At 49.6% G+C, this 23,149-nt stretch overlaps 1 protein-coding gene across 4 annotated transcripts in view; it reads right to left on the bottom strand.

Moving 5' to 3' along the window:
* CUX2 (cut like homeobox 2) overlaps window positions 1-22,879 on the bottom strand; it is a 265,277-nt gene extending 242,398 nt beyond the window's left edge. For 2 of the 4 annotated variants that reach the window (XM_059894660.1, XM_059894661.1), the window contains exon 1: window positions 22,690-22,879. In XM_059894660.1, coding sequence (XP_059750643.1) covers window positions 22,690-22,752 — 63 coding nt within the window. In that variant the 5' untranslated portion in view covers window positions 22,753-22,879. Of the gene's footprint in view, window positions 1-22,016; window positions 22,100-22,689 lie in introns of those variants that run through there. The other 2 variants (XM_059894662.1, XM_059894663.1) reach the window with 2 other exon arrangements.
* Between the last annotated feature and the right edge of the window lie 270 nt (window positions 22,880-23,149).

Below are 23,149 nucleotides of genomic sequence, written 5' to 3'. Positions count from 1 at the left end.
TCCCCCAAACTTTCTCGGAGCAACAAAAGTGTTGTGCCATCAACAGATGTTTATCGAGCATCTAAGATGTGCCACGCTCTGTGCTTGTGACAAGAGTCAACAAGACAGACACAAATGCTGCCCTCGTGGGTCTTAAAATAAAAAAACAAGGCAAGCAATCACAATGAACTGTGATGTAATAATTATGGGGGAAGCCCCCTGATCCTGCCAGGAGGTTCAGGAAAGCCTCCCAGATTAGAGATGTAAAGGATGAGAGAAATCTGTCAGGCAGAGCGATGACAAGAGAGTTTCTGGAAGGGGGAACAGCATATGCAAAGGTCTGGAGATAAGAAAGCATAAGGCATTTGTGGACCTCATAATAATTAAGTCTGGCTGGGGGAACTGGTCGCAAGGAAGTGTAGTAAGAGATGGAATGGTGGAGGTAGGTGAGGATGGGAGGTGGTGATCACGACAGGCCTGGTAAGCCAAGGTAAAGGACTTCATCCCCTAAGCAGTAGGGAGCCACTGAAAGTTTTTAAGTGGAGGAGAGGGTGTGGTGACCTGATTTCACTTTTTTATAAAGCTCACTCAAGGCAGAGTTCAGGGTCTTCAACTCTTGGTTTTGACCTCAGAATCAAGTAAGGGCATCTCCATCTGACCTAAGTCACTGCCACCTCTCTGCCATGATTTCCTGGGGATGCATGCCTTCTACACAGAGTCCTGCAAACCTGCCAAAAAGACCACATGAGTTGGGATTGAGGCCTGGGGTTCATACCCTACACATCACCTCTCCAACCCTCAGTCTTCCCATCTGAGAAACAGAGAAAAGACTCAACCTTCCTCCTCCAACTGGGAGGATTAAATGAGCTCATACCTGTCAGAGGCTCAGCACGGTGCTTGCTGCTGGGAAAGTACTTCATAAATAAGCTATTGAAATGTTTCTTTTCACCCATTTAGAGCCCCCTTAAGCACTGGGACAGACTTGGAGACCCAGGGCCCACAGGTCCAATTTGATACTTATGAATAGGCAAACCTGTTGTGTGCCCAGCATTTAATTACTTTCAATTTCTTCCCTGCATTTACATCTTAAAAGAATGTTCACAAAACCCAGGTTTCTGGCTTCTCTTGAAAACCCGAACCATCTGCTTAAACCCACTGCAGCACGGCCCCTCAAGCACCCCTGAAGGCATGACCAACATCTTCCACCCGAGCTCCAACTGTCAGACCAGCTGAGGGGCGACCTCAAGGTGGGAAGTTTCCCAGAGCTCAGGGCTAAAGATGCTAAATCTGGGTAGGGGGCAGGCAGGGGAGGGAGGGGTTGCCGGGCAGAGACCACCCTCTGACAAAAAGGCCCCCCCTCACTTGCCACCCCCAACCCACCTTCTCTTTGGTAACATCCCTTCCAAGTTATCCCTCCCTTCCTCCAATATCTAAGGAGCTTTGCCCTCAAAAAAAAAAAAAAAAAAAATTCCAGCTCCATGCTGTGGCCCTCAAGGCCCTGTGTGATCTGACTCCTGCCATCTCTTAACTTCACCTGCCACCTCCCCACCTCTAAGAGGCAGAAAGCTAAGACTGGGGGGATCCAGCAAAGTAAGAAGAGGTTGGAAATAACTTGCCCCATTTTGCAGATTGGGATAACTGAGGCATAAATAGGGCCCTTGCTGAAATCCAAAAGGTCCAGGAATCAGCCAGTAGTCCTACTCCCTTCACTAGCAGGGCTTGGCTATCTCTGCCTAGCAGCCCCTCAACAGAGGGGCCCTGGCCTTATCAGGACACTTTCAGGGCATGGTCCTCTCCCACCCACGACCCACCATTGTCAGTGGAGGTCTGCATATTTTTTCAGAAACAAGGCCCGGTTCCAGAAATGGAAAAGTAACCCTCCTGCCCCCAAAACCCTGCAGAGGGGCCTCCTCAGCTTATGAGCCGCCTCTCCAGCTGGCCAGCGTAGCAGGTGCCATTATCTGCAAGGATGGAGCAAAACGTCCCCTCGGGCCCCACCCTCTCAGCTGCCCTCCCTCTACCTTCTCTTGTACCTGCAATTTGAGAATTGCTCTGTCCCTGTCTCTCTCTCTGCTCCTCTACTGTGTTCTCCCTTCCTCCCCAGCCAGGGAAATGGGGGTAAAAAATCTCCCAAGATCCCCAATTTAAAATAAAGTCAGATCCTTTTCTCTCCCCTTCCTCACTACCTAATGACCACACTTGTGTGAAGTTGATGCTCTACATAACGAAAAGAGAGGCCTCCTTGGAGAGGGTACAATCAGACAACTTTTAAGATCACGGAGCATTAGACCATTCCCAGCTGGGTTTACTAATCAAACAGCCAAATCCTTCCTAACCAGCCAATCCCTGCAGGGCAATTAAATCCTTCCCCTTTAAAACACTTGCCACACTGTCTGGGGACAGAAAGAAAAATTTGCAAAATTCATTTGATAAATTAGCCAGGGAAAAGAAAGGAGTGAATCAAGCTTTGTTCTTTTCATTTTTTTTTAATTATGGAATTCACAATGCCTGAATAATGTTTAATAAGAACTATGAAAATTCCTAACAGTATTACAACACAACACAAAAGAATTAACCTGGTTACCGTGAAAAATTGCATATTTAATTAAGAACAGAGAGTTCAAAACTATCCAGAGATTTCAAAAGTGCTGTTGCCTGAGGGGCCAAATTACATGCTTCCAGGGCTGCTAAGAGTTAGCGCGTTCAGTCATTACCCAGGCGTTCCCATTAAGTGACTCTGGGCAGATGACATCAAATTCATTTCAAAAGCACCAGGAACTGAAGCATTCACTTGGGTAGTTTAAGGGAAAGCAACTATCCTGCTGGTACAAATCAGACCCCTTGTTGATAAAGGCAATAATTAAAGAATAATGTTAATTAGCTGCTTTTATTTGAAGGAAAGTATGGTAGTTGGAGCGCTTCCAGGCTGTTGAGGTGGGAGTCGCTCTTTCTGGAAGAAGGGGAGGCTGCTGGTGAGAATGGGGAGCCTGGGGGCCCACAGAAAAAGAGAAAGATGGCAGGGGCTGGGTTGGGGGGGGCCAAGACAGGGCCAGGTAAGGAGGATGCTGGCCTGGGCTGCTGGAGGCCTGGGTACCCATGTTGGAATCAGCCTGGTCACCCCAAGGCCTTCGAGAGGGCAGCTTGGAAAGCAAGGGAAGATGGTACTGCCAGTATCTTGGGCACTGTCACCATCAGGTCCACTTCCATCATGGCAGACTCTGGCCAATGCAGATCTCCCTGTTCAGCTACCTCCTGTCATGCCCACTCCCCTCATTCAGCCATCTCTGTCACACCCACTCCTCTCACACAACTTCCTGTCACACCTACTCCCCACTTGGCCACTTCCTGTCATACCCACTTCCCTCATACAGCCTCCTGTCTCTCTTCATGGTCTGTCACACTCAGCGCTGAATCACCACCACCATCCTTACTATAGCAGACTGTTTTCCCAAAGCCGGCCACCACAATATCTCTCTTGTTCTTCCTGCACTATGACCTTGACCTTGACACTCCTCCCATCGAGGGAGGATTTGAACCTGGTCCTTTGTAGCTGCCCTTTGAAACTGGGTGGTCCTTTGTAACTGCCTTGACCAACAGAGAAGATGGAAATGACATTAGTGACTTCCAAGGCTAGATCATGAAAACCCCTTCACTTCACCTCGCTCTCTTCAGGACACTCACCCTTGGAATCCAGCCAACATGCTGTGAGGAAGCCCAAAGTACTCCACAGAGAGAGACCACATGGAGAGGGTACATGTTGGTGTTCTGACTGGTAGCTGAGGTCCCGGCTGACAGCCAGCATCAACTACTAGATGTGTGACTTTGTCGAGTTACCCCCAAACTTTGAATCTTCCCAACTGAAGCCCCAGATATCACGGAGTGATTCAGCTGGGCTCTGTCCTAATTCCTGACTCAGATTCTGACTCACAGTATAGATAATTGTTTTACCCTAAGTTTTGGGGTGGTTTGTTACACAGCAGTAAACGACTGATACATTAACACAGTCACACATTTTAAGAACTGCCCTCATCCCCAACATCTCTCTTTCCTCACAGACCCACTGAAGAGGCCCAGCACGAGAAACAGATTGGTAGATCTGACCACCAGTGACAAGAACTTCTCCCAAAGAAAGCAATAATTAGCCTCTACCTAATGCCTCTTTAGTCAGCTCTCAATAGCCCCCGAGGCCCACAAGCGCTGGCTGTGTGTGGCGACAGGAAGGACTCAGCAAACCACAGGGTCTAGTGTGGAGGGGAGAGAACACAGGAAGCACCGCAGTGTGGAAGACAAACTGAGACCCCAACGCAACTGAGGGCTCTTCCAGGACCCACGGCTGGTTCACGGCAGAGCCAGGCTCTGATCCACCTGACTCCAGGGAAGTGGTTTGATTCTCATTATCAAGGTGCTTAATTAGGGCAGCTCATCAGTATATCCCAGAGAAACAAATTATGCTCTGGCCCAAAGCCACTTACCTGTTAGCAGCTGGGCCAGCCCCAACCCACCAAAGGGGCCGTCCTAGGTAGGACGCAAGGGAACGTGCACTGATGGGGCAGCTGGGCCAGCTCCAGGGGCTCGGGGACTGGGAGCTGGGGGGGGCTGCCTTCCTTGGAGCGCCCCACCTTGGAAGCCAAGTGGGAAGCAGGAGCTGGGCCTGGGTTTCTCTCCTCCCCGCTCTGGGGAGGCAGAAGGCTTCACCCACCACGAGATGCCAAGATGTTCTGCTCTGCTCAGAGAGTCATTTTTTTCCAGAGATGAATTTCACAAAGTAGGCCATAGGCCGACGGACCAACCCCCTTGCTTGCAGAGGCTGAGGAGAATACTCTCCAAGGGACGGTGCTAGTTCAGAGAGGCTCACAGGCTGCTGGCCCAAGGGGCCCAGGGTCCAGCAACCCCAGGAGGTGAAGGGCAGTAAATAGGCCTGGCTCCTCCCAGAGTACCTGCATGGTCACCAGCTCTGACCTCGGCTCCTGGGACCCTGACACCCCAGCTGCTTATCAGCGCCCACTCCCGGGAATCCTGGCCCATGCCTCCACTCCTGCCAGCCGGCACTGTTCACTGCGAGCAAGACACCATCACGTTAAGACCTTTACAAGGCAAACCTGCATATACAGTAGCCCCTTCCTAGTTGTACAGTCTCCGCTTTGGGTATTCACAGAAGTAACAAGAGGCAGGAGAGCCTACAAACACAGGAGGACCTCTAGAATCAGACTGCCTGACTCTGCTGAGTAACCCTGGGCCAGTCACTTGACCTCTTTGTGCCTCAGCTTTCTCCTTTGCAAAATGGTAACATTAATAGTGTCTACATCATACAGCTGTTATGGGAATTAAATCATTTAAATGATGGTATTTAGGGAGCACTTAGAGTTGTGCCTGGCACAGAGCCACTCTTGATAAGTGATAAATTAAAAAACAAACAAAAAAAAACAAAAAACAAAACTTCAGCACTCCTCTCATCCCTGAACGGTCATGTAAATTCTGCCCATTTTCTGGAATGGCTATACTGAGACCAGAGAAGGCAGAATCTTCTCCACACCAGTCACCAAGTCAGCACAGCTGGTCCCTAGAGTAAGGCTGCTAACTCACATGCCTATGAAGGCTGCACAAGGAGCATCAATGGGACAACTGGGCCCACTGGGGGTTGTGCAAAATGGGAAACCCACTCTCCATTCCCACCCCCATTACACATCTCAGCTGACTGCTGCCCTGTTTGAAATGCAGGCCCAGGGATGCTAGCTCTTCTGCTGAAGAGAAGCCAGGAAACTGAGTTTTAAAAATGTGACCTCTGATGAGGGCACCGGGCATTCAGCATTCACCAAGTGTCACACCAGTTACTGCAGCTGCAATGTAGAGTAATGAGCTCACCATCTGATGAGGGAGACCAACAAGGAACCAGGGAGTCATCGGGTGGCCTGAAAAGCAGCCCAGGCCAGGGATGCCCGAGCAGGAGCTAGAGGATGGTGCCCAACTCAGCACAGAGTCAGGGAAGGAGGGCTGGGGCCACCAAAGAACAAGGCAAACAGTATTCCAGGCAGAGGGAAAAGCAAATGCAAAGGCTGCAAAGTATGAGGGGTATGGCAGTTTGGGGATAGGGAGGATATACGGGTTTGGGGAGCAAGACAGAGAGCTGAGGCTAGAGACTATGCAAGCAGCTGGTAGAGTTTTAGAAGCCAGAAATTCCTGGGGCAAAATCCCATCTCTACTGGGGAAAGGCTGTATGTGTATGGGAAGCCTCTGAACTTCTCTGGGCACTTGTGGGTTAGCACGTTGCTCTCACTGGAGCGGATGTGCAGCCCTTGGATGGCCACAGAGAAGCCATTTGGAAAGCACCCTTTGAAGGAAGAGAGCTCCTTAGTTGTTTGCCTCTGTGCCACAGCCTGAAATCATCACTCCCACTATTGAGGTTAGAGGTAACAGGGAGCAAGCATGACAGCAGGTGACAGAATAACATTTATGGAGTGCCTGGTACATGCTAGGCTCCAAGCGGAGCCCTTCACAAAGATTATCTCATTTCCTCCACACTACAACCCTATGAGGTGACTATTATTGCTACCCCCATTTCACAGATGAGGAAACTGAGGCATGAAAAGGGGCAGTCCCTGGTTGCATCACACAGTGGTGAGAGGGAAGCCAATCTGTCTGTCAGGAACCCACTCTGCCCCTGCACCAAGCTACCAGCCTGGGGTTTTCCCCTCTAAGGGATCAAGCTGGGGCTAAGGTGACAGGGCAGGTGCAGCAGCCAATTCTGAGGAGAAGTACCTGCCAGCTGGTCCTGCATTACCCCGAGTTACCTCTAATGCAGCAAGATCAATACTTGGGGGGCTGTGCTTAGCTCTGGGGAAATCATTAAATGCTACACTAAACTAGTCAAAAAATAAGTGCATGGCAAGGAGACTGAAAGGAGCTGCTGCTTGGGAGCATGAGCACACGAATGTATACACATACACATGAAGGCGCGTGCATGGACAACGACACACACATGAGTGCACACACTGAGTCACCCACACGTGAATGCAGACACAGAGGCGCATGTACAAAGACACTCAGAAGGACACAAAGACATACTCAGACACATACACATACAGAAACACGCTAATATACACACACAAGGACAGACATACATAAATGTGCAAAGACCCACAAACATACTCAAAAATACACAAAAAAAGATGCAGTGTACACACATAAATACATAAATACAGTCACATGACATTCACATCCATCCCGTTTATTCACTTGACTGATACTTTTTGAAGGCCTACTATGTGCTCAGCCCCCAGCTGCTAGATCCTGGGGACAAGCTGCTTTGTGCCCTCATGGAGCTTAGAGTTCACAGAAGGAGGCAGTAGTTGATCAATAATCAGAGCTATGTGTGATACCCGCCGTGGTAAGTAAGTGCAGTAGAGATGGGACCCAGCATCTCAAGGGGGAGTGGGGAAGCTGCCCTGAGGAAGTGACACTGAACAAGCTTCCAGGGTGAGGGAGGAGTTGACGGGGGATGTGAGGGAACAGGGTCCCAAGCAGGGGGAGCAGGTAATGCACAGGGGGCTGTGGTGCAGAGGAAAATGAAGAAAGACGTGTAAGTCTGCAACATGGAGGGCACAGGGAATGTGGCTCAAGATCAAGGTCAAGAACAGCGGACACACTAGAATTAAGCTAGTATAATTCTGAAGGTGATTCTGTTAAGCTACGATGTGTACGGAAAACCATAGAGCAACCACCAAAAAGACCCTCAAGAATATAGTTAAAAACCATTAGCGAAATTAAAGTGCTACATTAGAAAATATTCACGCAATGCTAAAGAAGGCAGAAAAGGAGAAACAGAGGAACAAAAAAGACATGAGACATATAGAAAACAAAAAGCAAGTTGGTAGATTAAATCCAACTATATCAATAATAATATTAGATGTGAGTGGATTAAACAATCCCATCAAAAGGCAGATTTTCAGACTAGATAAGAAAACAAGATCCAACTACATGCTATCTACAGGAGACACGCTTTAAATTCAAAGACACAAAAAGACTGAAAATAAAAGAATAGAAAAACATGTATCATACAAACAGCAACTATAAGAAAGAAAGTAGGAGTGGCTATACAAGTATCAGATAAAATAGACTTTAAAACAAACAAAAATGTTACTAGAGATAAAGAGGGATATTTTATAATGGTAAAAGGGTCAATCCACCAGGAAGATATAACAATTAAACACATATATGCAACCAATAAAAGAGCACCATAACACATGAAGCAAAACTGACAGAAATGAAGGAAGAAATAGATAATTCAACAATAATAGAGACTTCAGTATCCTACTTTCAACAGTGGATAGAGCAACTAGACAGAAGATCAAGAAGAAAACGGAAGACTTGCAATACTATAAACCAAGTATGCAGGGTAGAGACCAGCTGTGCTAAGCCCAGAAGGTCATGCTGGGACCTTTGCCCCAAAGGCAATGGGGAGCCATTGTGAACGGTTCTTAATAGGTTTTTAATAATCTCACTAACTTCCACGTGTCAAAAAGAGTGGGGGAGGTCAGAGTCAGTACAGGAAAGCAAACTGGGAGACCAAGGTCCAGGGAGAAGTGATGGGGCATGATGGGTTGCTGGGTGGCTAAGTAGATGAATGGATAGATGGAAGGATGTGTAATTAGATATATGGATGGATGATTGGATGGATGGATAGATAGATAGATGATGAATGGGTAGGTGGATGGATGAAGTCAGTAGGAATAGAAAGTAGACAGCTGGATAAATTGCTGAGTGGGTGGATAAAAATGGATAAGTGAGCAATCTTATGAATGAACAGATGAAATAATATTGGATGGACGGTAGACAGTTGGACACCCAACCCCTGCCAGACTTCCAGTGTGTGGGTGCTCGGAGATTGGACAAAACTAAAGGGTGAGAAAAGTCCTATTTATTGTGTACTCCAGCCCACATTCCCAATAATCCCCCAGGTAGACACCCAACCCCTCTTCTACCCAATGGCATCCCCACATATGATGGCCAGGACATGGCTCGACAGAGCACCCGCCTGTGGCCTGTGCTCTGATACCCACACCATCTCAGTCACCTCATCTTTTCATGGTCCTTACTATTAAGCAACATTTGGTAACATGCTAGAAACCAAACCCACAACCAGAGTGCAAAGAGCCCTTCTCAGAACATAACTCAAGTCCTGCCCCACCACCTTGCACCAGTTCTGTTTCTGAGGAGAGGAACACAACACCCTTTGCCCACTGCATACCTGCCACGAGAGGCCTCCAAAACACCAGCTAGCCATTTGCACAAGGGAAGCAACCACCCCCTTCCTAAGGAAGCATAGCTGCCACCTTGCTGGGGGCATCAGGTATGTCCCCATGGAAAACTTCTCCCACCCACCCCCCAACCTTGAATGACATAGTCCTCAAAACAGTTGTACACCCAAAGGCCTCTCAGCACTAAGACCCTCTCTGGGCAGAGAACACATCAGATTGTCATAGAAGCTCTCTTTTACCTATTTTCCAAATGTTCCCTCCCTTCCTTCACTGTTCCCTATCAGGTGGAACCCAGTGGGAACCAAACATACTCTGGATCCTGTTTCTCCACTGCTTTAAACCCTCAATGTCCTCTCACTTCCCTGAGAATATAATCCAACTGAATACAACCCCCTACCGTGGTCTACAGGGCCTACCTCCCTCTCGGACTTCATCCTGTCCTCTACCCTCCCTTCCTTGACCACCCTGTCTCAGCCATACTGGCCTTCCTTCTGTTCCTAGATGTGCCAAGTGGATTCCTACCTCAGGGCCTTTGCACACACTGTTCCTGTAGCTATGAAGTCTCTTCCACCTGAACTTTGCCTGACTGGCTCCTCATTGTTCAGGTCTCAGCCTAAATGTCACCTACTCAGTAACTACCCTGAATAAACAGGTTCCTCCTTCATCTTGATTTTAGTAGCAGTTGGTCGTTTCTTTCCTCCATTCTTTCTATCTCAGTAATTACACATTAATTTATTTAGCTTACCCCTCTATACCCAGCACCTGATACTGTGCTGGGCCCATAGCACATACTAGATAAATATTTGCTATTTGATGAATACATGTCAGGTTCAGAGCAAAGACTGGCCAGACTAGATTCAAGTGCTTTGTGACACTGGATGGCCCCCCTCTGGCCTCAGTTTTCTCATCTGAAAAATGGGTAACACTAGTACCTACTGCAAAAAGTTGTTGTGAGGATGAAATGAGAGAATGGGGTACTGACAAGCCAGGAGGTAACTCCCAGCCCCGCACTGGGGGGAGGACAGAAAAGTGAGGAGACATCTGAGTCCCAGGGGCCACTCCAGAAGCAGCTGGGCCCCAAGTCTTTGCTTCCAGAAACCAGAGCGATAAGTTAAATTCTACCATGAAAGGAAAGAGCTTATGGAGCCAAGTATGAAATGTAGAGTGTGGGTGATACAGCCACGGAAAGAGGGTTTAGCAGTTAAAAAAAAAAGATTTAGCAGTTAAGAAAAAAAATCTAAAAAACTTTTTTAATAAAGCCTACAAGTCTATACCCTTCTTTCTTTATCAACGACACGATTTATTGATCGAGGAGGCCATATCGACTAAATAAATCTTGATAATGACCAAGGCAGCAATCAATACCTGCTTATTATCAGCCCGGGCCGAGAATTTCATTTTGTGAACACAGGCCGAACCACAGGGCGCGCCACACAGCTCTGGACTCCGGCGGGTAGGCCAGGGATGGATGGCTGGGTGCTGTTCATTTTCCAGGACAGGAGACAGGAATCTTTCTTGTGTTATTAATAACCTCCCACCTGCCACCCTACCCCATGCCTCTCAGGCTTGTGGGTCTGGATTCATTTCCATGAGTTGACAATGATGAGGTCTTTTAAGATGTTTAAAAAACGAAGGGGAAAACACAAGCATAATGACTATAGGTGGGGGAACCCTGAGAGGGGAGCAGGGAGTTGGGGGACTGGCTCTGGAAGAGGCACCTCTGGCCCCTAGTGAGTGAAGGGCAGGGACATGAGTGGCCAACAGACCTGCGTCCTGGGTTAGAGTTCAAGCTCGGCTGCTTGCTGACAATATGGCCTTGGACTTAACCATCTGTGCCTCAGGCTGCCCAACTGTAAAAACGGGATAATAGTAGTTTTCCTGTCCTAGTGTTGTGAGAATTAAACGACATAATATCTGTCAAGGGCTCTAAACACTGTCTAGCATGCAATAAAGGTTCAAGAGCTATTTGTTAAAGAACTGTCAGGCCTTTCTGTGCAGAGAGCTTCCTTCTGAAGCTCCAAAGCAAATGCCAGGCCTGTCCTTGCTAAAGCCAGCCAAGGGGCATTTGGAGAGGCCTGACCTCCCATCCAGTGCCTCTCTGCAAGGATCTAGTCCACCTTGCCGCTGGCTGGTGAGGACCAGGAGGTGAATAACAAACACCAATGATCCTGACAATAATAATAAAAGTAATAATAGCTGCTCGTTTCCTGGGAATGAACATATTCTAGGCTCAGTGCTAAGGACTTGACATGCTTCCACTCATCAAACCCCCACAATGTCCCTATGAGGTAGAGGCTGTGTATAATTCCCATTTTACAGATGAGGAAACTGAGACTTAGAAAAGTCTAGTGAATCACCCAAGGCCTCCCAGTTAGGAAGCAGCAAGGCCAGGGCCCAAAGTGAGGTGTGACTACTCCAAGCCCATGCTCAAATCATTTCAGGTGCTGCTCCCAGGGTACCTGAAATTCAACAGGAATGACCTCAAACTACCTCACAGCATCACCGTCATCATCATCATAGTTATTATTATTGTTGGTGTTGTTGTTAATAAAGACAATGATTAATAACAGTCACTATCTTGGAAAGGCTTACAGCATGCCCAGCCCTAGGCTGTGTCTGTATTGGTTTGTCGCTCTTTACTTCTCACAGCCTTGAAGAAAAGTACTTCCATCTCCAAACGGTTATAATAGAGAAGCTTTATGAGGGCAGGGACTTGGTCTGTTTTGTTCACTGCTGCACCCCCAATACCTCACATTGCACCTGACACATAGCAGGTGCTGAAAAATTTTCATTAAATGAATGAATGAATAACCTGTCTCGACAACCCAGGGATGCTCCATTTTAGACAGGAAAACTGAGGCCCGGACAGAGTCCTTCTGCCACAAAAGGAAAGGGGAGACTCTGATCCTGACCTCTTGCCTGACTGTAAACTAGGAGTCCCAGGGGATGCTGAGCAGGAAATCCCCTCAACTCTAGCGTCGCTGTCCGGAGACCTTGATCCCTCTTTGATGCCTGCTGGGTTGATCAGATGGGCCCATGAACCAGGCTTTGGGAGAAGAATGTCATCTGGGTCCAAAAACGTGTTAACTGGCTATCTGTGTCCCCCATAACAGCCATCTCACCGGCTGCAGGGACCTGCTTTGAGTTGTCTGTGACTGAGGCCACCAAACCACCACTGATGGTCCACAGTCTGCCAGAAATTAATTAATGGATTTATTAATTAGGATGGGAGCCACCTCCCAGGCTGGAATTGGGGTCACCAGTTTCTAAAGCGAGACTCACAGAGCTAAAGATAAACCCTTGTTCACTGTGAGTCTGAGGCCCGTGCCCAATTCCCAGTCACAGAGTGAGAGACTTTCAAGAGCTAGTGGTGGGTGAAGAAGCTGGGGATCTGGGAGGAGCTGGGTCCCCTAGGACCACCCCCCAAGGTGGAGTCAAGGCAGCTGCCCTCGCCTCACCCTTCCTGTGGTATCCATCCACTCCATCATCCAAATATTTATTAAGAACTTACTATGGGGCTGCCCTGGTGGCACAGTGGTTGAGAATCTGCCTACCAATGCAGGGGACACGGGTTCGAGCCCTGGTCTGGGAGGATCCCACATGCCGCGGAGCAGCTGGGCCCGTGAGCCACAATTACTGAGCCTGCGCGCCTGGAGCCTGTGCTCCGCTACAAGAGAGGCCGCGATAGTGAGAGGCCCGTGCACCGTGATGAGGAGTGGCCCCCGCTTGCCACAACTGGGGAAAGCCCTCGCACAGAAACGAAGACCCAACACAGCCATAAATAAAATAAATTTTAAAAAAACATCGAATAATCAGTAAAAAAAAAAAAAAAAAAGAACTTACTATGTCATTGCCCTCCCCAGGGAGGAATGTAGATGGTAAATAAATTAACAAATAAATACGCATTATCACATCAGGTAAAGCAGATGGCGGTAAAGAAATGGGGGGAGGCTATTTTGGAAAGAGAGCTTAGGGAGGACATCTCCGAAGAGGTGATATTTAAGCAAAGGACTGAAGGGACTGAGACAGAACTAAGAAGATGTCTGGGAAAGCGTTTCCCAGGCAGTGGGAACAGCAAGTGCAAAGGCCCTGAGGCTGGAATGTTTGGTGTGTTCAAGGAACAGTGAGGAGGCCAGAGTGCTTGAATAAAAAGGGGAGGAGTGGCAGGAAATGAGAGTGAGAGATAATGGAGGGGTGAAAAAGGGAAGGGGGGACCTAATCACACAGTGGGCCAGGTAAGAACAGGTAACGAGGAAGAGACAACGCTAAGAGTAACACCCCCCAGGCTCCCAAAAAGACATAAAAGATACCTCAACTGAGCACTTCCTATGTATTAGGTGCCTTAGGTAGATGTCCAAACCTCATTTCATCTTTCCTGTAGGGAAGTGTGATCCTCTGAGAAGCAGACACAAAGGCAGGATTACAAGACAGAGAGATTTATCAGGATCAATGCCTGCACCTGCAGGAGGGAGCCAGAATGAAGGAGAGAAGGAAGGAAGGGAGGGAGGGAGGGAAGAAGGAAGGGAAGTTGGTAGGTAGGCTGGCTGGTTTGTGGAAACATCCTAGACTGCCGAGGAGTCTGGAGCCTGCAAAGGAGTGCTGTGTGTCCCAGGAACAGGTCTGCTTTTAGTCCCTGCTAAACTCAGCTCCTGGCTGTGGCACTCGTGGGGTGATCTCCAAGAGCAGTTATCTGGTGCCACCTGCCAATCACACTTCCTATAGTCAAAGATCTGCAAGGTGCATTCTCATGGCCGCCACTGGAAGGTACCATTATTATATCCATCTTACAGCTGAGAAAACCAAGTCCAGAAAGGGGAAATAACTTGCCCAAGGGCATGCAGCTAGGAAGGAGCAGAACTGGGATTTGAATCCTGACTGCCTCATGCGTGATCACGAGATAAACAGAGGATGGTGGGGCGCGTTTTGCAACAGAGCAAGAATTGGGCTTGAATACCTTGTTAAAAAATAAAAGCAATACCCAAGGCTTTTATGGTGTTTGACAGTTTACTAAGTACCCACTGAGACAGATTCATTCCGGGCCACACATGTGCTAAATAATCTTATTTTATGCTTCATCCTTACTCCCAACTGACAGATGGCAAGAGTGAGGATGAAGGTGGGTCCATGAGCCACTCAGAATCTGTGACCAGCCTCACTGCCTTCCTTCAATTCCTTGCATGCACTATTTTTCCACCCACCTCAAGGTCTTAGCACGTTTCCTCTGCTGGCATGCTCTTCCCTGACCTTGTCCAAGATACCTCGGCTGAAGCATCACTTATTCCAGGAAGGCTCCCCCAATGCTCAGACTCAGGCAGTTCTTTTGCCTCATACTGTCTCAGAATCAAATCCCCCTGTGTGACTACACACCCATCTGTCCAATGAGACATGTATCCACCCCCCCATTGTCTGTAGGCTGGGTGAGAGCTGGCACTTTGTCTTCCTGTTCACTGTGATATCTCCGGTATATTATTATTACTTATAGTATTTATGCTATTTACTTATTATTATTTACACAGTTATTAGTTATAGTTATAACTTATACTGTGAGTGGTGACTATACATTTCCAGAGTGAAGGACAATAGCAGTTATTATTATTAACATTATATAGCACGTCTATGTCCTGAGCATGGATTTCACACTTCACGTGTATTAACTCACTTATTCCACAATCCTTAAGGAGGTGGATACTACTATCATCCCCATTTTACACAAGAGAAAACCGAGGCTCAGAAAGGTTAAGTGACTTGCCCAAGGTCACACAGCTGGTAAGTGGCAGGGCTGGGACTAGAGCCAGGTCCCCTGGCTCCAGAGTCCTCACTAAATGTCTTTGGGAATGGGAGACTGCAGGGCTTGAGTTTGCAGCCCACACTACACCCCTCAGATACCTGGAGCCCATGGACACTCATAATGGACAAGCACCCCAAGTAGATGCCCCCGGCAGAGTGGCCTCTGAGTGACCACCTCACTCAGGGATGCCTGCCCTCGACCTGGCCGCCCTGGTGACCCCTGTGGTCCCCCGTCTGCAGCACCCACACTCCAGACAGCTGGCTGGACAAGTCTAGCGACCGTAATGGTTCCTGGGGAGCCACTTACCCCGTCCAGTTTGAGCGACGGCGGCCCAGAGAGTCTTAAGCACTGCTTGGCTCCGGGCGTCTCGGGCAGACAACCAGCTCAGGCCAAAGAGGCTGAAGGATTGATTTTTTTTTTCTCTCTTTCTTTCTTTTTAATGACAAATGCGTATCCTGGAACTGCTGTTTCATCTAGCTGAACTGAAGGATGGCAGAGGGGGTGTATAGGGAAAGGACTGGGAAGGAGGGGGCAGCCGCTGGCCCACTTTGAGGGTGACTGAGCTACTGAGGAAAAGCAGAGACAGAGGGCTAATCACGTATCTTCATGAAGCTGGTCAAGGGCCTTTGGTTTTTTCTGGAAATGCCGCCTCTTCTGACGCTAGGCACCTGGAGAAAGGCAGCCAGTGGCCTTGACAGCTACCCTCCTCATGACCCCTACAGCTGACCTGACCACCGCAGACCCTCAACCCAGGGCCTTTGCACCACTGTTCCCTCTGCTTGGCATGCCCTTGCCAGGTCTCCACCTCCTGCCAGGTGTGGCCAGAGTGCTTGATTTATATGGGATACTGGATATCTGAATTTCTTAGGTAACATCTCCTGTGTTTTAAATGCTGACAAACTTACACAAAAGTGTTTTTAAAATAGTGCACTAATCGAGACAGATACATCCGTTGGCCAGACATAGCTCCCAGTCTGCAATCTCTGTGGTCAGAGCTCCCAAAATATAAGACATCACACACGATATTAGTAATATATTAATATAGTAAGCCCCCAATGGAGTAAAAGAGAAGAGAAAAGGTGCCCAGTAATCTCTAAAACAAGCTTTCAAGGCCAGCAAGTTCCGGGATCCACTGCTTATTTGGTTTTCTCACCCCTCTCTTACTCTCTAAAAATACCAACAACAATAAGAAGTAAGACACGCACAGAACAGTAGTTGTGTGCCCAGCACTGTGCTAAGCACTTTCACATTTAAAGTGCTTTAACCTTTAAGAACAACCTAAAAGGTGAAGACTACTATTAGTCCCATTTAGAGACAAGGAAATAAGGCTCAGAGAGGTTAAGTGACCCATCCCAAATCACATAGCCAGTAGGTGATGGAGCCAGGATTGGAAGTCAGACAGGGGCCCCTCACCATCCTGGCTCCTCGTACTTCCCTCTTGAGGGAAAGAGTATAGAACAAGTTTCTAGAACTAAGTTTGATCTACCCCAATACTCTTAACTGAAAAGTGAAACACTTTGGCCATGCCACAGCCATCACATAGACCGGTGGACCAGGCTCAGCAACTATTGCCCTAAAGCCAAATCCAGCCCACCACCTGTTTTTGTAAAGTTTTATTGGAATATAACCATTTCCATTCATTCTTATTGTCTATGGCTATTCTCATGCCATAGTAGCAGAACTGAGTGCTTGCAACAGAGACCACAAAGTCTAAAGCATATTATTATCTGCCTCTTTACAGAAAAAGTTTGCCAACCCTGATGGCAGACCTAGATGGTTTCCTAAAGAGTCTAGAGAGATGCCACACCCTGAGAAGGTTATGAGGTCAAAACCCTCAGGGAAACACCATCCTTAGAGATGTGGAAGCACATTTGCACATTAAAGGGGAAAAAGGGTAGTGGAAGCTTCTTTAGGTATTTGGGGTGAGACCAAACGAAAAGAAGGAGCCAGCCATGGGAAGATCTGGAGAAAAAGAGTCCCAGGCAGAGGGAACTGCAAGTGCAAAGTCCCTGAGGTAAGAATGTGCTTGATGTGTTTAAGGGACAAAAAGACCATTGTGACTGGAGCAGAGTGAGAAGGAGAGAGACTGGAGATAAAGCCAGAGAGACAACAGGGGGGCAGATTACGGGAGCCTTACAATCAGGGGAAAGGACTCTGGATTTTAAACTTTTAAGTGTGACAGGAATAGGTTGTTCATATCCTACAAAACACTACAAATGATTTTTGTGAATGGATCTGCAAGGCTTAGAAACCAAGAACTCCATCCTAGACATAATTTCTTGTCTCAAAAATTTGTTTAAACGGTCAATAGCTCCCCCTCACTGCCAGAACGGGCCCCCAGGTCGTTAGAAGACAATATGTTTAACTGGCACACAAAGTATGTCAGCATCCTTCCCTTTTAAAGCAACTAGTACAGCAGACCAGATGCGCACAGCCAGGCCGTGTGATGGATTAAGAAATGGGACACTGGGAATGTTGGGTGATTCACCCAGGGGTGTTAGAGGCTGCACCTTTTAGCTGCTCTTGGGGCCCTTCCTCTCCATCTACTACCTCCATCTGCCCCGACATCTTCAATATAAGCCACTGTCATTAATAAAGAACACCCCCAAGGCAGAAAAATCAAACCGAAGACTGAACCCTGAATTCCTAAGCCAGGAACAAAGGCAAGCCACCACCTCAGTCCCCTTCCCATGCTCAACCTCTGCCAGACTCAGTCTCTGAATTAGATAACTGGAAGCCACCAGAAATTCAGCCCTTTCAGAGAGCAACAGAGAAAACCACAGTTCCTGGACAGCCATGTCCACCATCATCCAGGACCAAATTTAGCACCAGCCGAGGTGCTCACATTTGAAATTCCATCTGATGGAAGAAAGGTTACCACAACAGAATGTCAAGTTCGAAGACAGAATCCTCCTTTTAACAGAAGAGTTTTTTTAAAAAAGAAGAAGGAGAAAGAAAGAAAAAGGAAGGAAAAAAAAGAAAAAGCACCACCACCATCAGAAAAGCTGTTCCCTCTGGTCAAAATAACACTGTGCTCATTTGAAATAACCCACTGAGATGCTTATTTGCTTCTTTAGGCTTGTCCGTGGTTTCTTGATTTTCTACAGTGAATTCAGGTATGAATAAAAGAAACTTCGAGACCTCCAACAGCAAAAGCGGTCAGGGATGAGACGCTGCTCGTTTTTCTTCCAGCACTCAAAGAGAGAGCCCATCTTTGGGAAGCAATTTCTGTCGAGTTGAGAATCCAGAATTTTGGGATGCCCAGAAAAGACTGCTGGGTTCTTTAAATAAATTCTCAACACCTGTTTCTAGCTCCTTCTGCAAAAAAGGCCCACAGGGTGTGGCTTCCAATGAATTGGAGAGGCAGATGGAATAGGGTCACCCACTGGTTGGACTTGGAAGGGTCCAGGGGGCTGACCAATGGTTTGGTCGTATTCACAGAGCTGCTGCTAGAAATCTCCCCTCACCCCCTCTGCCTCTCACCTCTCCCTTTCCTCCCCTCCAACCTCCCACAGCCCTTGCCTAATGCCAACCCATCGCACGGGCCTGGGCCTGGGCCACGCCAAGCCTGCTCTGCTCATGCTCCCCACCCTGGCAGCACTTCTATTACAGCAAAGTTTCCAAAGTTAGGATTCCGCCAACAGGGCTGATAGCTTATTTACTGCTGTCATCTAAAGAAAGAGGAATTTTGACACATTGTTAAATGATAGCACATTTAGATAAGTCAAGCTGTCAGAGGCTCTAATGGATGTCTAAACTCTCTGTGGCTGATATGTAAAACTTACGCACTTCAGAATATCATAAGGTTATAATATTTTAATCACATCCACGCTCTTTTCTAAACTTTGAGCAGGGAAAAACATTCCATCAAGTCCCATCTCCCAGGCGCCAAGAAACTGAGCCTTCCCAGAAGTTTCTCCAAACTCCTTACAAAAAGTCCAGCTTCTCTCACTCGACCCGTCAGTCTTCCTCCCTAAATGCTCACACCCCAAGCAGAATTCGCCTTTTCCTCTAAAACTCGTACTATATGATCCCTCCACCCAACCTCTTTCCTCCCAAGAAACGTAGATGTGCATTCAGACTGGGCACCAACTCTTGTTAACCCTCTTCGAAGACAAAAAAAAGATATCACAGGAGACTGGACCCAGAGCATCATTAAAAAAGTGGCAAAGTGAAGCAGAAAAAGAAAATCACAAAGGTATGAATCCAGTTATGACGATTATACACAAAAAGCCATAAAAAAATACTGCATCAGTAATGTTCACCATAAAGCAATCTTATAACCAAATGAAATATGCCTAGCATCAACTCTGAGATAGAATTTTTTTTTCTTCTCATTTCCTGGACTGCTAGCAGCAGAGGAAAAAAAAAAAAAAAGAACAAAGCAGAGAAAGGGGGAAGCAGTTTCAGGGATCCTGGAGTAGGGTACCAAATGTCACAGCATCTTTACCATCATCAGCCCTCAAGTCATTAAGACTGTTGACTGACTTCCATCCTAGGAAAACAGCCCCGCTGTGTCCAGAGATGGCACTGGAAGGAATAATAACCGGACTGCTTCTATATTTGAAAAATGTATACTTCCGGAGGGCTGTGCGCAGGCCGGTACAAGGTCACCTTTCTTGCCAGGATCAGGGTGGCGTCAGCAGCATGGTCTGGCCTGGGGACACAGGCCTCCTTTGCTGCCTCGGCCACTTTAACGCTCAGCAACTAGGCTGCATGAAACCACTGAATTGAAGCCACACACCTCACACTCATAAGCAGCTGGGCCGCGTGAAGAGTGGGCCCAAAGCTCTTGGCCTGCACAGGGCCTGGGGTGGGGACCCACCTTTCCTACCCAGATCCTGGAATGAGCCAGCTGAAGTTTTCCTTTCTGGCTATCTCCCCTGTGAGAGGAAAGTGGGAAGGGAAAAAAATGAAAATAAAAGTATGGCGTAGGAGTCATTAGCATTATGCACAAGAGATGATCCCAGGCAAAAGTGCTTAGGCTCATAATCCGTTTCCAACAAAATGCCATCAGTAAGAATACGGGGGTTGCGGGGGGAGGTGCCGGCCTACTGGGCAGGGGAACAACTGAACATTTCAGGACGAGGGTGGGGACCACGGCAGATGTGAGGGCCTCAATGTTTACACTCGGCCACCGCTGCCACATTTACCTCTCTACTCTCTAAAAGTGTGCAGCTTTTCAAACTCCCACAGGGACCCCCCCACACTTAATATCCATGTAAATGAGCTTATTAACCCCTTCCCCAGAGCCTTCTCCTTTCGTGCCAGACACACCAGCCATTGTCTTAATGAACACTCCCGCCCCTCCCGCACCCTATGTATACACCCTGTGCAGGGAGACGTCTTGGCCCTGTATCTCCATCACCTGAACGAGGCTCTCCACCATCCCCACCTTCATCCTTTCCAGTTCAAATTTGCTTTTCCACCTCAGCATCTTCTAAAACCCTAACAAAGGGTTCTCAGATCAATGACAGTCCAACTGGAATCAAGATTTGGGTGACCCCAACAGCTCCACAAAAGACCCCTGAGCCTGAGAAGGAGAAGAGTGAGGTTCAACACCCCCTCCACTCCAGCTCAGAAATCAGCCCCCTGGGAGCCGCACCCACCCCTCAGCATCCAGCCCCAGGTCTCACTCTACCTCCCGGTTGCAGCCCAAGCTCCCCGGATTGAAAACGAGTTATCTAATGAAAATTGTGTTAACTGACATTCTGGCCAACCGGGAGCAAATACCAGCGCTGCAAATCTCGCCGCGGAAATTTTCTCCAGCCCAGAATAACAATAGGACCCTGCAAAGGGCTTTCACCAGCCCTTCTGGTTCCTCTTCTCTTGTCTGCCACGTTCTTGTCATTCCTTATGTTACAGAACATCAATCATAAATAAAGACGCTGTCCCCCAGCCGTGCCCGGGTCTCATTTACAAACATTAGCAGGGAATACAATTACCATTGGCCTTCGTGCCAAGCCCAATGTGGCTGCCCAACTCTCTCTCTCCCGTTCTCTCCCTCTCTCTCTCTCCCCCCATCCCCCACTCTTCCAGAAAGGCCACTTTAGCATCATTTAAACCAGCAAGCACAGCTCACAGCCCTGCCCGCCTCAGCTGGCCACCAAACTGTAGCCCCAACTCGAGTGACGACCTGGAATTGCAAGGCACTCGCAGTTATTAACTGCATGCCTGAGTGCCCCGATTTTCTCTCCAGCTCAATGGCTTTGAGGGAGGGGGCCTGCAGGGACTGAGGAGTTAGGAAGGAGGGGGGTTGGGAAGCCACCAGGAGGAGGGGGGTACTGGAACTTATCAGAAGAAACTTGACGATATTTGCAGGCGGATTAAAAAAAAAAAAAAAAAAAGTGGGTCCCTTTTTATCTCCAGACTGATGCTCTCCCTTCTTCTGAGAATGTCAAGGCCAAGGCAGGATGCTTTAATCGCCCGTTATCAGCACTACTTCCCCGCCCCTTGTTCCCACCGCACCTTGGTGAGACTCCTGGGTTTGGGGGGCTTGTCTGGAGCATCCTGGGGCACCTGGGAAAGGACAGAGGCTAGCGCTGTGCCTCCAGCGCGCAGCTCTCTGAGATTCCACCCCCCAGCTCGGCCTCCTATTGGGTCAGCAGAGAATACCCCCAAATCTGGGGGAGACACACAAGACTCCCAGAAAAAGGTGGAATGGGGATAAAGTGCCGGAGTTTGGGAGGGAGTCACCCTAGGGAGGAAGAGGGAAAGAAGAGAGAGAAAGAAAGAGGAGGCTGGAGAAAGGAGAAAAGAGAGGAGTGTCGGGGAGGAAAAGCAGGAGGTAGAAGACAGCGAGGGAATTTCCCATTTAAAAGTTCCCGTGGGCCCGAGAGCCCGGAGTCACCTGCTCTGCTCCGCTCCCGGTTCTCCAAGGCCCCCGAGGCAGGAGCGCAAACTTGCGCGCGCCCCGGGCCCATCTCCACCGCCCGTCCCCATCTAGACTTGGAAAGAGGTCGGAAGCGGGAATAAGACAAGAAGCAAAGACGAACCCCTAGAACCCGGCCCTAGGAGAGGTCTGCCGGTGTAGGCGGCCAGTCCAGCGATGGTGGCTGTAGCGGCTGGGGCGGCAGCAGCGGCCCCCGGGTGGCTGCGCAGGCAGGCGGGCGGTGGAGGTGCCGGCGGGCGACGGGGCGCGGAGCCGCCTCCTCGCCAACCCCGGATGCCTCCCCCCTCTCCTCCTCCTCCTCCTCCCAGCCCGCCAGCTCCCTCCCTCCCTCGCCCGAACCCGAGCCGGGCGCGGACAGGCACTGGGCGCGCTCCGCGGCCTCCCCGGGCGCCGCGAAGTTGGGAGGCGCGCAAAGTGCGGCGCAAGGGGGGTTGCCGGGGGTCCCGCCGGCAGCCCCCTGCCTGGGACCGCAGACCCTGCCTTCCCCGTGCCTCACTCCGCCGCTCGCCCGCCGCCTCGCTCCCCGGGCCGTGGGCTCGCTAGCGCTTCTCCATGGTCGCGGCGGCTAATCGATGATTGAACCGAACAAAGAGCAGCGGCGAGATCAATTCCTAATACCTATCGATGGGCAGCGGGCAGTCGAGCCCCGGCGAGCCCCAGCAGCCGCCGCCCGCCTCCCTGGGGCGCCCGACCGCCCTCCCGGGTACCTCCCCAGTGCGCCCAGGGCGCGCCCGAGGGCTCCCCACGGCCGCGCGGCCAGTGCTGCCCGCACTAACCTGGAGTCGCCGTAGATCAAATCGCTTCCAATATTGAAACATCGATCCCACATTGGCGGCCATCTTGGGGGCTATTCGAGACGCACACACACAAGAGTTTGGCTTTTCTCAATGGCTGCACTCAATATCCGGGCTGGACTCCCCCCAGCCCCGGGGCCGCCGCCGGCCGCCCGGGCCCAGCGCGCCGCCGCTCGGGGCCCCTCAGGCGCCCCACGGCCTCCTGCCACCCGCAGCCCCTCGGCGCCGCTGCGCCGCCGCCGCCGGGCCCGGGAGCCGTGCGCCCCCCCGACCCCCGGAGGGCGCGGGAGGAGCGCGCGGGGCGGGGAGCTCGGTGCCCGCCCGGGGGAGGCGGCCGGGGATGGGATGGGAGGGGAGGGGGGGGGAGGCAGCTTCTCCAAGAGGCGCTGGCGCCACCGCTGCCCTGCCTGCAGCCGGCTCCCGGGCCCGCGGAGCGCTCGCT

This window comes from Balaenoptera ricei, chromosome 14 (genome assembly GCF_028023285.1).
Source record: "Balaenoptera ricei isolate mBalRic1 chromosome 14, mBalRic1.hap2, whole genome shotgun sequence".
Classification (NCBI taxonomy): Eukaryota; Metazoa; Chordata; class Mammalia; order Artiodactyla; family Balaenopteridae; genus Balaenoptera; species Balaenoptera ricei.
The sequence above is the reverse complement of the archived record's forward strand: the minus strand, read 5'-3'. Positions and strand labels throughout refer to the sequence as shown.